This window comes from Muntiacus reevesi, chromosome 2 (genome assembly GCF_963930625.1).
Source record: "Muntiacus reevesi chromosome 2, mMunRee1.1, whole genome shotgun sequence".
Lineage (NCBI taxonomy): Eukaryota > Metazoa > Chordata > Mammalia > Artiodactyla > Cervidae > Muntiacus > Muntiacus reevesi.
The window spans coordinates 90549335-90565768 of NC_089250.1; the positions used below are offsets into that span (position 1 = coordinate 90549335).

The 16434-nt window shown below is 41.5% G+C and overlaps 1 protein-coding gene across 2 annotated transcripts in view; it reads left to right on the top strand.

The window, feature by feature from the left end:
* The window catches only part of FMN2 (formin 2), a 358232-nt gene that overhangs the window by 132281 nt on the left and 209517 nt on the right, over positions 1-16434 (top strand). For both annotated transcript variants that reach the window (XM_065919853.1, XM_065919854.1), the window contains exon 4: positions 1078-1133. In XM_065919853.1, the coding sequence (XP_065775925.1) occupies positions 1078-1133 (56 nt within the window). The remainder of the gene's footprint in view (positions 1-1077; positions 1134-16434) is intronic.

Consider the following 16434-nt stretch of genomic DNA (forward strand, 5'->3'; position numbering starts at 1 on the left):
ACTGTGTGCACAGGGCGGCAGGAAGCCTGGTGTGGCCAGAGGGTGCTTAGCGGGTGGGGACGGTGCAGAGGTCGGGGTGGCAGGAGAGGAGAAGGCCGAAGGAGGCTCGTGGGGCCCAGGTGGAGACCATGCTTTAATCTAAGTGAAATGAACTTTCAATGTAGTTTAACAACATGTTGTATGATTTAACCCATGAATGCCTTTTGCTTTTTCTGTGCACTGTCACATACGTGAACTAAAATGCTGCTAAATTAGAAAAGTCTGAGGTATCCCCCAGAGTGTTGTCAGGCATCTGGTCTGTGTACCTGTCTGGGATGGGGAGCAGTGGGACAGTGGGGAGACAGAGTCATCTTTGTCTGCCTACCAGCTGTGTCTGGGCCTCAGTTCCTCACTGTGATGCAAGGATGGACAGGAGAAGTCGTTCTCAGACTCCAATCCACAATCGCTGGCAGTTCCTGAAGGCTCTCTTATGTCTTTATTTTTCTAACTGCCATGTGAGCTTCACAGAAAGCATCCCCTAGCTTAAAAAACAGAAGGAAACATAGCCTTGGTTATCCCTTAGGTTCTAGCGTGAAGAAGCTGCAGTCCCCTAGGTTCTGTCTCAGATGACCATATCAGTGCCTCTTAGCAAGGGCACATCATCTCTTGTTGAAAGTGCAAGGTCAACTGTCAACAGTCAGATAAGGTGCCCAGGACCCTGTCCTTCCAGGCTAGGGAGTTGGCTTCCGTCACTGTACAGACTTAAGAGAATAATATGAGCAGTGACTGTCTTAGCAGATACTTCCTGGCACAAAATAGAAACTAGCTATTGAGATAAGTAATCATGACTGATATGTAAAGAAGGGCATAGTGCTAATCTAATTTTAAAAATACCTAGTGACATGAGCATGTCCTTTTGTGTGTTACATGTACTGAAAAGTGGTCATGTCCTCATAGCGCGGAAGTATAGCTGGAAAGTAGCCTGGGTGTTTGAGTGCTTATTGTGGTTGAAGGTATATTGTAGTTTCATTTTCTGGTCAAAGAAATGGGAAAATCTGCTCTTTAACATATTGCCTGTCTTCTTCCTTTTCAACCCAGACTCTCAATCTGCTGTTTTAGAAACTCCGAAAAAATGTTCAGATGCTGCTCAGCAGGTAAGAAGACTTAATTAGGCTGTGGGATCCTTTTCTCTCATGTTTGTCTGCCTTATCTTCCATTTGTCCAGCCAGCTAGGCCTCCCGTGTTTCTCAGCCTGCAGGGGACTCCAGGCAGGTGGGTGGGTGTTTTCTTCCACTCAGACTTGGCAAAGGAAATCAGCCTTGAAGTGGCTCTGGGCACAAGCTCCTCAGAACCCATATCATTCCACATCTGGCCAGAGAGCTGGGCCACAACTGCTAACTCCACTAGGAAACAGTGACCATTCAGGTGTCGTGTGGAAATGTGCCTGGTTGAACTAATAGTCATATGGATATGATTTTTTTTTAAATGCCCAGAGCTTTTCGAAAATCAAATTATGTTCTCAAGTTGATTTGGTGAATGAAACATTAGTTAGTGTCTGTTTAATTTCCATAGAAACTTTCTTATTCTGTTACTAAAGAAATCAAATCTAACCTCTTTTTTTTCTTGCGCCAAAATGCACTTCCTGCAAAAATAAGAAACATTTGTATGGAATAGTAATTGTGGTTAGCAGTTGTTCTTTTGGATGTAAAATCATTTTTAAAATTTGTTTATATATTCTTCCAACTATAATTTGAAAATAACCTAGTATTAGAAATTGCGAGCATGAAGCATGTTCTCTAGAGGGGGGTCTAAGTAGAAAATGAGATGGCTCCTTCCCAGGTTCCAGGCCCAGGTCAATTTCTGGTTAGTGATGGCATACTCTCTGGGATGTGATGTTCTTCTCTGTAAAAATCAAAGAATCTGATGATTTTTGAGAACTTTTCCAAGTATAAAATGACTCCCCTTATCAAAAGAAGCAGCCCTGTAGCGTAAATGGAAGTATGCTCCTCCTGGAGGAGACATGGAGATATAAATTGGTTGAGAATTTCATTTTATAAATCCTCAGGTGCTTTTCAGAAATATAGCTATACAGGTCACTATGATAAGAGTAAAGACACTCTTAAGAATAATGTCATAAAACAGCTTTTCCCAGCTTCTTCTTTTTTTTTTTTTAAAGAGCAGAGACCTCTGTCAGGCTGGGGTACTTGGAGAGGTCTGGTGGACTCAGCTGGAAGTCCATTACCTTGTAGTTGTTCAGTCACTAAGTCGTGTCCACCTCTTTGTGACCCCATGGACTGCAGCACACCAGGCTTCCCTGTCCTCCTCTATCTCCTGGAGTTTGCTCAAATTCTTGTCCATTGAGTCAGTGATGCTATCTAAGTGTAGTGATTAGCCAAGCATGAATACAGTGAAGAGAAGTAAAAAGAAATAATCAGAAAAATTTGTGCCCTCAAAATATCTCATTATTCTTGCAGCAGTTTTTTTGTCATGACTAAGTTGTAATTTGAGATAATATGTTAGATTTTTCTAGTTATTATCTCCAGAGTGCATATTATTGAATTCTCTGTTACATTGATAATCCCAAAGAAAACCTGAACAAAAAGTATCTATCAACACATACAACATTGCTCTGTGTATTAAGATTTCATATGGAATAATATAAGGTAGATATTCATCTGTGTGTATAAAATTATAGTGATTTTCCAGTTTTCTTGAGCTTTGAACCAATAGTATGTGGAAAACCTGATGAACTGGATAATTTTAAAACACCTGGTGTTATAGCCTGGAAACTCTTAAGCAAAACAGACAAATTTAAATTTCATACCTTCTCATATCTTTGTTGCCAGTGAAGTATCTAGAAACTAGAAAATGCAATAAATTATTTGGGAGGCAGTTGAGGTCAAGCACTCAGTAGTGACATCATTTACTCTTGGAGTCATTGGCTCTTTGTCATTAGTTTACTTGAGGAGGGGTTCTTTTCTGAGATGGTATGTGTCTGTTTCATAAAGCCTGCAATAACGGCCGTAAGAGGGATGTGGGAAACTAGAACCTGTGCACTGTGTACCTGTTATTAGGCAATTCTCAAAATGACCCTTTAAAGTCACTTTTATTAATTCATATTTAACTGATGGGAAAGTGACATTTGTAGAAATTAACTTGCTTTAGATCAAAAATTGATAAAGGGTAAGAGTCATGATTTGAACAAGAGGTCTGACTTTGTACCTAATGTTCTCTCTATTATGATAAAATTTAGACTTTTACACATGTAATTTTCCTATGGCTATTTAATACCATCTCATGCCAGAATCATCCAATGATGAGGTGAGAAATTTAAGTTATCCTATTTATACCATACATAAGAGTCTGATGTCAAGATTTGTTTTAGAAGCTTCCATTGAAGCTGAGTGGATCAAAAATACATATTTAACTTTGTGCTAAACTGTATCAAATTCTCAAACTTTAGTGCTTCACTACTCTTGAAAAATGAGCAGTTCTTTCTTGTAACACGCCTTGCTTCTAGTTACTAGACAGCAGTCTGTCTGTCTGTCAGCTGCCCTTGCAGAGGAAGTGAGAGGCTTCTGGCTGGTTTGCTCTGTGGCTGATGGACATGATGAGTGCAGAGGGTTGGTCCCTCCATGGAGGTAATGTGGCTGGTGCGTTCACTCTGTTTTCTTCAGGCAGCTGTTCTCTCCATTCACGTGCTCTGGAGTACACCGAATTGGCTTTGACTTTTGCTCTCTCCCTGTACTTAATAACTCTGAGAACTCCATGTCCCTAGACAAGGCCCATGATTCCCAATGCCTCTTCTTAGCTGGGAGGGGTGGAAGGTGCACACGGAGAGAGACCCGCTGCTACCCTCCAGTGCTGTCACCCGAGGCCCATGGGTGAGAAAGTTTTAAAATGAAGCTACTTTCTTTAGACCTCACTTATTGATTATTTTAATTCAAATAATATGATTTGAGGGGCTTCCCTTGTAGCTCAGTTGGTAAAGAATCTGCCTGCAATGCAGGAGACCTGGGTTTGACTCCTGGGTTGGGAAGATCCGCTGGAGGATGAAATGGCAACCCACTCCAGTATCCTTGCCTGGAGAATCCCATGGAGAAAGGAGCCTGGTGGGCTACAGTCCATGGGGTGGCAAGAGTCTAACACGATTTAGTGACTAAACCACCAGTATGATTTGAAAGCTGCCCTAGCTAAAGGGTTATTTCATAAGACAGAAACAGGACTGTCTGTATTCTGTATTTTTTTATTCTTTGGCATTTGAAATACTATTTAAACTGGAAATTAATTTACATGCTACAATATATAAATAGCCAAATGTCAATTATAGTCTCTAAAAATGTTTATTCCTATGTTAAAGATTAATTTATGGTAGTTAAATTGGTTACTGCCCAGTTTTTAACTTATTTTTTGCTTTTGAAATTACATATGAAATATGTGCTTCAAAGTATTGTCCTAAGACTCTCAACATATTTCTGATGTAAATGGACTAGCTGAAAGGTAAATAGAACTAAATTTGACCTTTGAAAATTCTAGCTTTGGATAGGAATTGATTAACATCAGGAAATTGAAAGTTGAGTCTTCCTACACATTACAGTATTTATTGAGAATAGTCACATCTGTTACAGAGTGTTAGATAATGAAAAAATTAAACAAAATTAGTACTCCCTTTGGAGAAGGCAATGGCACCCCACTCCAGTACTCTTGCCTGGAAAATCCCATGGACGGAGGAGCCCGGTAGGCTGCAGTCCATCAGGTTGCTATGAGTCAGACATGACTGAGTAACTTCACTTTCACTTTTCACTTTCCCACATTGGAGAAGGAAATGGCAACCCACTAGAGTGTTCTTGCCTTGAGAATCCCAGGGACGGGGGAGCCTGGTGGGCTGCCGTCTATGGGGTCACAGAGGGTTGGACATGACTGAAGTGACTTAGCAGCAGCAGCAGTACTCTCTTACCCTTTACATTGTGTGCAAGTAAATTCTCAAAGGTCAGGAAAATGTGTACAATTTGAACTCCATCCAGTTTTAATCTCCTTTGAAATTGGCTTAAAACCTTCCCCCCAGGATCCTGCTCTGATCAGTCCTCTCAGTGCCTAACTGGATTGCAAACTTACTTGAGGAACTGAGTATTCTTTTCTATTGGTTCTCCTTTCAGAATATCCTTTATAGTGCTCTTTATACAATGACTACTCTGTACAGTTTATTGTTAGTTTCAGATACATCTTTATTTCAAGGCACATCAAGGGAACACGTGTGATGAAGTAATGTAGCCTGGTCGATGGTGCTTGAGGAGTTACTCACCTGTGTCATGACATAGACAAGTTCAGAGAGTAATAAAAGAATTGGTCAGATCAAAGAAAGGGCTAGGGGATGTAATTTTGAAAGAATAGTGATGGAGACATGAAAACAAGCAACTTGAATTGCATGAGAGTGACTTAGACATATTAAAGAGTTGGGGGGAAAAGTACATTCCTTCTAAACTCTAAGGCAATAAGTGACATGAAGTCACATGTTAATTGCAGACCTACAAAACAACAATTTACAAGACAAGTAAACAACCACAGTAGAAACCAGAGTAAGAAAAAGAGGGGTTAAAGGGGAGACAGAAAGAAGTGGGGGGATGTACTAATGTAAGTTAGTCAGTCTTCCTTGAAGTTTACCTCAGACTATGAATGTTCTTAGGTGAATTATCAACACATTGGTGCAGTGACTCGGGGTGGGGGTGGGGGGTGGGGTGGGTAGGTGTAGTTGGGAAGGGGGAGACACAGTCATCCCCCTGTGGAAGCATGGAAAATGGGTGCTGTTTTCGCAAGGTGTTCCCTATTATGTGTTAAGGGGAAGACAGATTTCTTCTGGAAAGTACATTTTCATTTAACTCCCCCTATGTCAGAGGGAACAAGTTAGACATTTTAGTTTTAGAAATTAAAAAAAGGAGAAACTGTGCTGACAGTTTTAAGAGTGAAAACCAGCAGGCATCTGGAAAGCAGTTACAATTCGAGGTGTGAATGCGAAAAAAGCCATAGAGCTCACACACTGTTTCTACTCTTCTCTTGGAGGCTTCCCATGTAGCTCAGTCAGTAAAGCATCTGCCTGCAATGCGGGAGGCCTGGGTTCAGTTCCTGAGTTGGAAGCTTCCCTGGAGAAGAAATGGCAACTCACTCCAGTATTCTTGCCTGGAGAATCCCGTGGACAAAGGAGCCTGGCAGGCTACGGTTCATGAGATCGCAAGAGTTGGACACAACCTCGCACTATCTTTCTGGGGCAGTAGGACTTGGAGGTGAAATGAAGTTGTGTCCTTAACCTACTGAGCTTTTGCTGTTCTTGTTCAGTTGCTAAGTCATGTCTTACGCTTTACGACCCCATGGACTGCAGCACACCAGGCTTCCCTGACCTTCACTACCTCCAGTAGTTTACTCAAAACTTATGTCTCTTGAGTCAATGATACCATCCAACTATCTTGTCCTCTGTGGTCCCCCTCTCTTCCTGCCCTCAATCTTTCTCAGGATCAGAGTCTTTTCCAATGAATCAGCTCTTTGCATCAGGTGGCCAAAGTATTGGATCTTCAGCTTCAGCATCAGTCCTTCCAAGAGTCAGTTCAGTTCAGTCACTCAGTCGTGTCTGACTCTTTGCGACCCCGTGGACTACAGCAGGCCAGACTTCCCTGTCCATCACCAACTCCTGGACCTTGTTCAAACTCATATCCATCAAGTTGGTGATGCCATTCAACCATCTCATACTTTGTCATCCCCTTCTCCTCCTGCCTTCAATCTTTCCCAGTATCAAGGTTCTTTCTAATGACTCAGTTCTTTACATCAAGTGGCCTAAGTATTGGAATTTCAGCCTTAGCATCAGTCCTTCCAATGAATATTCAGTACTGATTTCCTTTAGGATAGACTGGTTGGATCTCCTTGCAATCCAAGGGACTCTTAAGAGTCTTCTCCAACACCACAGTTCAAAAGCATCAATTCTTCAGTGCTCAGCTTTCCTTATGGTCCAACTCTCACATCCATACATGACCACTGGAAAAAAAACATAGCTCTGACTAGACAGACCTTTGTTGGCAAAGTAATGTCTCTGCTTTTTAATATGCTGTCCAGGTTTATCATAGCTTTTCTTCCAAGGAGCAAGTGTCTTTTAATTTCATGGCTGCAGTCACCATCTGCAGTGATTTTGGAGCCCAAGAAAATAAAGTCTGTCACTGTTTCCTTTGTTTCCCCATCTATTTGCCATGACATGATGGGACCGGATGCCATGATCTGAGTCTTTTATATGTTGAGTTTTAAGTCAGCTTTTTCACGCTTCTCTTTCACTTTCATCAAGAGACTCTTTAGTTCCTCTTTTCCTTCATAAGGGTGGTGTCATTACATATCTGAGGTTACTGCAATCTTGATTCCAGCTTGTGCTTCATTCAGCCTAGGATTTTCACATGATGTACTTTGCATATAAGCTAAATAAGCAAAGTGACAGTATACATCCTTGATACTCTCCTTTCCCACTTTGAAACCAGTCTGTTGTTCCATGTCCGGTTCTGACTGTTGCTTCTTGAGCTGCATACAGGTTTCTCAGGAGGCAGGTCAGGTGGTCTGGTATTCCCATCTCTGGAAGAATTTTCCACAGTTTGTTGTGATCCACACAGTCAAAGGCTTTGACTTAGTCAATAAAGCAGACGTAGATGCTTTTCTGGAACTCTCATGTTTTTCTGTGATCCAACGAATGCTGGCGGTTTGACCTCTGGCTCCCCTGCCTTTCCTAAGCCCGGCCTGAGCGTCTGGGAGTCCCCGGCCTGTGCCCTGCTGGAGCCCGGCCTGGGGAGCTCGGTGCGTCGCTCTGCTAGCGTGTGCTGCTGCTGCCACTGCTGCGTCACTGCAGTCGTGTCCGGCCCTGTGAGACCCCAGAGACGGCAGCCCACCAGGCTCCCCCATCCCTGGGACTCTCCAGGCAAGAACACTGGAGTGGGGTGCCATTTCCTTCTCCAATGCATGCAAGCGAAAAGTGACAGTGAAGCCACTCAGTTGTGTCCGACTCTTAGTGACCCCATGGACTGCAGCCCACCAGGCTCCTCTGTCCATGGGATTTTCCAGGCAAGAGTACTGGAGTGGGGTGCCACTGCCTTCTCCAGCTAGCGTATGAGATGAGTACAATTGTGTGATAGGTTGAACATTCTTTGGCATTGCCTTTCTTTGGGACTGGAATGAAAACTGACCTTTTCCAGTTCTGTGGCCACTGCTGAGTTTTCCAAATTTGCTGGCCTATTGAGTGCAGCACTTTCACAGCATCATCTTTTAGGATTTGAAATAGCTCAGCTGGAATTCCATCACCTCGGCTAGCTTTGTTCATAGTGATGCTTCCTAAGGCCCACTTGACTTCACACTCCAGGATGCCTGGCTCCTGGTGAGTGATCATACCATTGTGGTTATCTGGGTCATTAAGATCTTTTTTGGGTAGTTCTCCTGTGTATTCTTGCCACCTCTTCTTAATATCTTCTGCTTCTGTTAGGTTCATACTGTTTCTGTCCTTTATTGTGCCCGTCTTTGCATGAAATGTTCCCTTGGTATCTCTAATTCTCTTGACGAGATCTCCAATCTTTACTATTGATGACTCATGAGAGGGACAAACAGATCAAGCAGCTGCTCTAAAGGGATAAAAGGTGATAAGAATTAATAGCTTATCAAGGATGTTTTTTCTTTACTGAACTATTGGTTGTCTGCTGACATACTATGTGCAAGGTATTTGTGGTCTTTATTGAAGGAAATACAAAGAATTATAAGGTCCTGGGCTCTTCTACAGATACGAAGTGATTTTCAAGGTGTCAAGTGATTCTGCTAAGGTATTTAATGTATGTTTTACTATAGAATTAGAAAAAAAAAAGTTAACCTACAGAGCTGTCCTTCTGAAATCTGAACGTGCTCGTGTCTGCTCTCTGCTCATGGTGTCAGAGACAAGATTCAGACCCAAGTGACAAGCAGGGCTTTCCCTTGCCGTCTTCTGCCTTAAGCCTCATCACCCACTGTTTCCTAGATGTTCAGTTTGTTCTGACCTTAAAAAGAAAGCATTTTCTGAAAACTTTAGCATCCTTCATGTCTGTCTTTGATATCTTTCCTTCTTACGCCTACTGCCCCTTTTTAGCTCACTGAATTCCTGTTTCTTCATCTAAATGCATATTGGACTTCACTCCCTCTTAGCTACATTCCCTGCAAGGCCTCCCTCCTGACTCCTTTGATGGCTCTGCTCCGGGACTCTACTTACCTTGCTCTCCCGTAATTGTTGTATTATGTGCGTCTCATAGACAACGGTCCCCCTTAAAGCTAGAGCTCCTCCATTCTACTTGTCCCTCCAGTGTCTAACATAGTACCTGACATTTTGAGGCAGATCAGAACATGTTTGATGAACGAATAGGTATGTAGGGGTCCACACTGTCAAGAGTAGAGGTGGTTGTTGGGGAGCGGTAGAAATTCTGTTTCTATTCACCCCAAGTGATGAGGATTGAGCTTTGAACCAGTTTTCCTTTGCACAAATCCCAGTTACCCCACTTCTACCTGGGAAACCTCTGCAATGTATTCTGTTCTCTGTGCCTTAATTTCCTCTTCTACAAAATGGGAATAATGGGTCTCATAAAATTTTGTGAGATTTAAATGCACAAATGTTTATAATATGCCTAGAAGAGCCCCGGGCACATAGGAGGCTCTCAAGATGTTAGCTGTTCAGCAGGTGGCGCAGTGGTAAAGAATCCGCCTGCCAGTGCAGGAGATGCAGAAGACACACAGAAATCCCTTGCATTCCTATATACTAACAATGAAAAAACAGAAAGAGAAATTAAGGAAACAATACCATTCACCATTGCAACAAAAAGAATAAAATACTTAGGAGTATATCTACCTAAAGAAACAAAAGACCTATACACAGAAAACTATAAAACATTGATGAAAGAAATCAAAGAGGACACAAACAGATGGAGAAACATACCGTGTTCATGGATTGGAAGAATCAATATTGTCAAAATGGCTATTCTACCCAAAGCAACCTATAGATTCAATGCAATCCCTATCAAGCTACCAACGGTATTTTTCACAGAACTAGAACAAATAATTTCACAATTTGTGTGGAAATACAAAAAACCTCGAATAGCCAAAGTAATCTTGAGAAAGAAGAATGGAACTGGAGGAATCAACCTGCCTGACTTCAGACTCTACTACAAAGCCACAGTCATCAAGACAGTATGGTACTGGCACAAAGACAGAAATATAGATCAATGGAACAGAATAGAAAGCCCAGAGATAAATCCACGAACCTATGGACACGTTATCTTTGACAAAGGAGGCAAGGATATACAATGGAAAAAAGACAATCTCTTTAACAAGTGGTGCTGGGAAAACTGGTCAACCACTTGTAAAAGAATGAAACTCGAACACTTTCTAACACCATACACAAAAATAAACTCAAAATGGATTAAAGATCTAAATGTAAGACCAGAAACTATAAAACTCCTAGAGGAGAACATAGGCAAAACACACTCTGACATAAATCACAGCAAGATCTTCTATGACCCACCTCCCAGAATATTGGAAATAAAAGCAAAAATAAACAAATGGGACCTAATGAAACTTAAAAGCTTTTGCACAACAAAGGAAACTATAAGTAAGGTGAAAAGACAGCCCTCAGATTGGGAGAAAATAATAGCAAATGAGGCAACAGACAAAGGATTAATCTCAAAAATATACAAGCAACTCCTGAAGCTCAATTCCAGAAAAATAAATGACCCAATCAAAAAATGGGCCAAAGAACTAAACAGACATTTCTCCAAAGAAGACATACAGATGGCTAACAAACACATGAAAAGATGCTCCACATCGCTCATTATCAGAGAAATGCAAATCAAAACTACAATGAGGTACCATTACACGCCAGTCAGGATGGCTGCTATCCAAAAGTCTACAAGCAATAAATGCTGGAGAGGGTGTGGAGAAAAGGGAACCCTCTTACACTGTTGCTGGGAATGCAAACTAGTACCCTAAGCCACTATGGAAACAGTGTGGAGATTTCTTTAAAAACTGGAAATAGAACTACCATATGACCCAGCAATACCACTTCTGGGCATACACACTGAGGAAACCAGATCTGAAAGAGACACGTACACCCCAATGTTCATCGCAGCACTGTTTATAATAGCCAGGACATGGAAGCAACCTAGATGCCCATCAGCAAATGAATGGATAAGGAAGCTGTGGTACATATACACCATGGAATATTACTCAGCCATTAAAAAGAATTCATTTGAATCAGTTCTAATGAGATGGATGAAACTGGAGCCCATTATACAGAGTGAGGTGAGCCAGAAAGATAAAGAACATTACAGTATACTAACACATATATACGGAATTTAGAAAGATGGTAACGATGGCCCTATATGCAGGGCAGAAGAAGAGACGCAGAAGTACAGAACAGACTTTTGAACTCTGTGGGAGAAGGGGAGGGTGGGATGTTTCAAAAGAACAGCATGTATATTATCTGTGGTGAAACAGACCACCAGCCCAGGTGGGAGGCATGAGTCAAGTGCTCGGGCTGTTGGGCTGGGAAGATCCAGAGGAATCGGGTGGAGAGGGAAGTGGGATGGGAGACCGGGATGGGGAATTCGTGTAACTCTATGGCTGATTCACATCAATGTATGACAAAACCCACTGAAAAATAAAAAAAAAAAATAAAAAAAAAAAAGAATTTTGGAAGACAGAAAATATCTCTAGGTATTTTCTAGGAGTCAAAGAACTCTAGGAGTCAAAGAACAAAGATTAGAGGAAATTTGATGATGAATAAAACAAATTTTCTCATTTAAAAAAAAAAAAAAAGTTTCGATCCCTGGTCTGGGAAGAACCCTTAGAATAGGAAATCGTAAGCCACTCTTGTATTCTTCCCTGGAAAATTTCATGGACAGGGGAGCCTGGCGGGCTACAGTCCATGGAATTTCATAGGGTTGTACACGACTGAGTGACAGAGAGCTGAGCCGAGCAAACACCCCTAAGCCATTCCACCAGACTTGCTGTGAGCACTGTTCTTTACAAGTTTAATTACCTTAGAGCCTGGTTGGGTGTCCTCCAGAAGGGTGGCTAGGAGGTGAGCAGTTTATCGAGGGATCATCAATGAAGAGAAACTATGATGAGATTGTTTTTCTTCCTTGCACTAATTAGGACAGCTCAGGAATATTTTGCTTTAGCGTTATTGCAGGACCTTGCCACAACTCCAGTAATGAGAGAGAACATCCAGAAGATGTGAGGGAACCAGAAAGACTGTTTGTTTCCATTTTTTTCTGATCCCTTTCCCAAACATGCTGTTTAATACTTCTACTCTTGTTATTCACTAGTGACAGGTACTGTAACCTTCCCTCCAGTCACGTTATCAGTTACTGCTGCAGACAGTCAATTACTGTTGGAACCAATTAGCAATCAACCTTCAGTCAATTATCAATTCTGTTGAAAGTAACACAGCTGATGATGAGATCTACCTGATCTCTTGCCCCGTCCCCTCACATTTCTCATCTGTGCAGTGAAGGGCTTGGAAGAGATTGGTCATTTCCATTTCAGTTCAGAAATATTGCATATTCAGTAATTCATTATCTTTTTCATTGTGAGGATTCCGGAGGTGCTTCTTTAGCTCTCTGTGTGACTCTCCTTTTCCATTATATGTTCTACTTTAAGGAGCTAGGGGTAAGTTATTTACCGGTTACCATATGTTCTGATATTTCCTTCTTTCTTGAAATTCTGTTTCAAACTTGAAATTGATTGCTCTTTATTTCTGTGCATAATCTTATCTATTTAAAAATCTGGGTTTCTTTTCCTGTAGGATTATGCACAGCATGTGTTGCCTTGTTGTAAATTTGGAATCTCATTGGCTTTCTCCAAAGCTGTAGAATGTTTTCAAATTTAGAGTTTGACAAATAGAGAATTTATCTGCTTCTGTAAAGAGAAGAATTCAAATTTTACAGCTATCTAGAGGTATCCTAACTTGACAATAATGTGGCCTGAGAATTTAGCAGAACTTGAAAATCTGGATATTGTAGAAAATGAATTACATATTTTATATTAACATTTACAGAATAAATTACCACAGTGTTAACTTACTAATAAGTGGTTTTATATTCTAGACTCTGAAAGTATATCACCTACACAGTAAACATAACAAAGTTGCAAAGATGAGCAAATTAACCTTTCAGTGAAAGCTTTCCTTAAATGTATCTTGACTTTCTTTGTGAGTTTTAGCCTTAATACAGTAATGTTTCTTTTTATGGGAAATAGATAATCCTGTACTTGAGAAATATGTTGGTGAACATATTATTTTTAATGACAATTTTTTTGTGATATGCTAGTGTTTAAAATAACTTATAAGAACTAACCAATACCACCCACATATAAGATTATACAAAAATGGAAGAATTATGGCCAACTTATTGTAGATGATTGTTCAGCTAGAGTGGATGGCAGATTCTACCACTTGTAATGATTTAGAGGGTTGAAGCAATGTTTTAGAATATAAATAATCTCAAAATTGGTGATATATAAAATATATTACTGTATTGGGTAAAATAGATTTGTTAACTAACTTCCATTTTTAAGGATTATTATATAGATTCTCTACAAAATTGGAAAGATTATTTTTTTCCTTTTTTCCTTCTATTTTTTTTTTAATATTTATTTTTGGTTGTACCATGCAGCCTGGGGGATCACAGTTCCAGGACTAGGGTTTGAACCTGGGCCCCCTGCAGTAGAAGCACAGAGTCCCAACCACTGGATCACCAGGGATGTTTCCCTTTAAATTTTTATTTTAATTTTAAAGTGAGAACCTGATTTAGAATCAGTCTCTCATCCTCCTCCCCTTCTTCATGGCTTTTACTTTTTGTACTGCCTTTATTATACCTGAATCTATGATGAAAAATAGCTGGCTAAAGTAATAAAGTTTAAGAATTAAGTTCCGGCGTGGGGGAGGAGAGGGTAGGACAAATGCAGAGAGTAGCTTGGAAACATATACACTACCACATGAAAATAGACAGCCAATGGGAACTTACCGTATGGCACAGGGAGCTCAACCTGATGCTCTGTGACAACCTAGAGTGGGACGGGGTGGGAGGTAGGAGGGAGGTTTAAGAGGGAGGGGGCGTATGTGTGCCTGTGGCTGATTCATGTTGATGTATGGCAGCAACCAACACAATATTGTAAAGCAGTTATCCTCTAATTAAAAACATAAATAAACCTCTTAAAAAAGAATTAATTTTGGAAGACTCATAGACATAGAGAGTATATCTGGGGTTGCCAAGGGGGTCACGGTGGGAGTGATGGAGCGGGAGTTTGGGGTTAGCAGGTGTCAGCTATTAAAAATAGGATGGATAAACCAGAAGGTCTGCTGTATAGCACAGGGAAATATATTCAGTGTCCTGTGAAAAAACATAAGGGAAAAGAACACAGAAAACTGTGTGTGTGTGTATAACTGAGTCACTATAGAGCAAAAATTAACACAGCATTGTAAATCAGCTATACTTCAATTTAAAAAAAAGTTTAGGAGAGAATGTGCAAGATGGCAGAGTAGAAGGACCCTGAATTCACCTCCTCTCACTGCGGCTTATCCTGTGGACATAGATGCTGGTGGAAGCTATCTGGGGAGTTTGTTCTACCATGTGGACACTGGTGCTGGCAAGAGCCATTTTGATACCAGTGTTGGGACACCTCTAGCCAAGCAACTCATTAGCATGAAGACAGCCCCACCCATCAGCAGATAGGCTTCCTGAAGACCCCTTGAGCCATTATCTGCCTCTGGACATCTCTGCCCACGAGCATGCACACACCAGCCATAAGAAAATGGCCATCTGCGAACTGGTCCTCCCAGTAGCAGGCCAACACAAGCTTCAAGAAAACTCAGGACCCACAGAAAAGTTTGTCAGGAACTGGCCTCACCCACCAGTGATCTGACACCTGCTTTAGGAACCCTGGGGCCTGGCAACCTGACCTCAAGACCTGGTTCTGCCCATCAGCACCAGTAGGCTGGAACTTGCCCTAGGACCTGACTTTACTTATCAGTGGGCAGGCAACATCCCCGGACCCTAAGTGCACCCACCAGTGAGCCAGCACACCCTGGAATCCCCTGTGATTCTGTAGTCAACTGCCTGGTGACCCACTTCTGCCAACTACTGGCCAGCAGCCTTGGCCCAAGGCCCACCAGGTAACTAAATAGACCAAGAGCCAACCAAGTTTACTGGACCACTCACAACAGTCAGCCTGCCACAGGAGAAAGGCCCAGACAGACCTCTTAGGGAAAACCCCTAGAGCATATGACTCTGCTGACCACGGGGAACTATGCTGCTGGGACGATGTCTCCTGCAAAAGGCTCCTTCTCCAAGGATGGGAAACATAACCAAGCTACCAGACTTAAAAATAAAAACAGCAAGTTAGGCAAAATGAGGTGACAAGGCAAAACCTCAGAAGAAGAACTGAGTGAAGTGGAGGTGGGTAACCTACTCCGGAAATGGTTCTGGGTAATGATTGTAAAGATAATCAAAGAACTTGGGAGAAGAATGGATGCACAGAGAGAGATGTTAGAAATTTTTAACAAAGAGTCAGAAAATACAAAGAACAACCAAACAGATATGAAGAATACAAGCACTGAAATGAAAAATAAACCAGAATAAATCAAAAGTAGAGCAAATAATACAAAGGAATGGATCAGTAAGCTGAAAGATGGACTAGTAGAAATTGCTGATCCTGAACAGAAAATAAGAATGAAAAGAAATAAGGACAGTTCGAGACCTCTGGGACAACATCAAGAATCCTAATATTCTCATTGTAGCAGTCCCAGAAGGAGGAAAAGAGCAAGGGGCCCAGAACATTCTTGACATTATAATAGCAGAAAACATCCCTAACCTGGGAGAAGGAAACAGTTGCCAAGTCCAGGAAGTGCGGAATTCTACAGAGGACCAACCCAAAGAGGAACACACCAGGACACTGTAATGAGAATGGCAAAAATAAAATTTAAAGAGAGAATATTAAAAGCAGCAAAGGGGAAAGTGAATCCTGAGAGAGCAGCCAAGTGGAGTAGAAGGAGGAGTTCACCTCTTCTTACAAGGACACTGAAGTCAGAAAAATTTGTAGAACAATCATCATTGAAAAAGTTTGAAACCTACCAGAAAAGATCTCTACAATTTAAGACATAAAGAAGGAACCACAACAAAACTGGTAGGAGGAGTGGAGTCATGATACAATCAAATCTGATACCTTCTGGGTGGGTGACCCACAAACTGGAGAATAATTATATTACAGAGGTTCTCCCCAGTGTCTCCCTTACAGAGAACAGTCCCCTCAGTGTCAGACCTGTGGGGGTCTGACACTGGGAATAAGGGCCCCCAGAGCATTTGGCTTTGAAGCCCAGTAGGACTTGGTTGCACAGCTACACAGAATTGGGGAAAACAGAGATTTCACTCT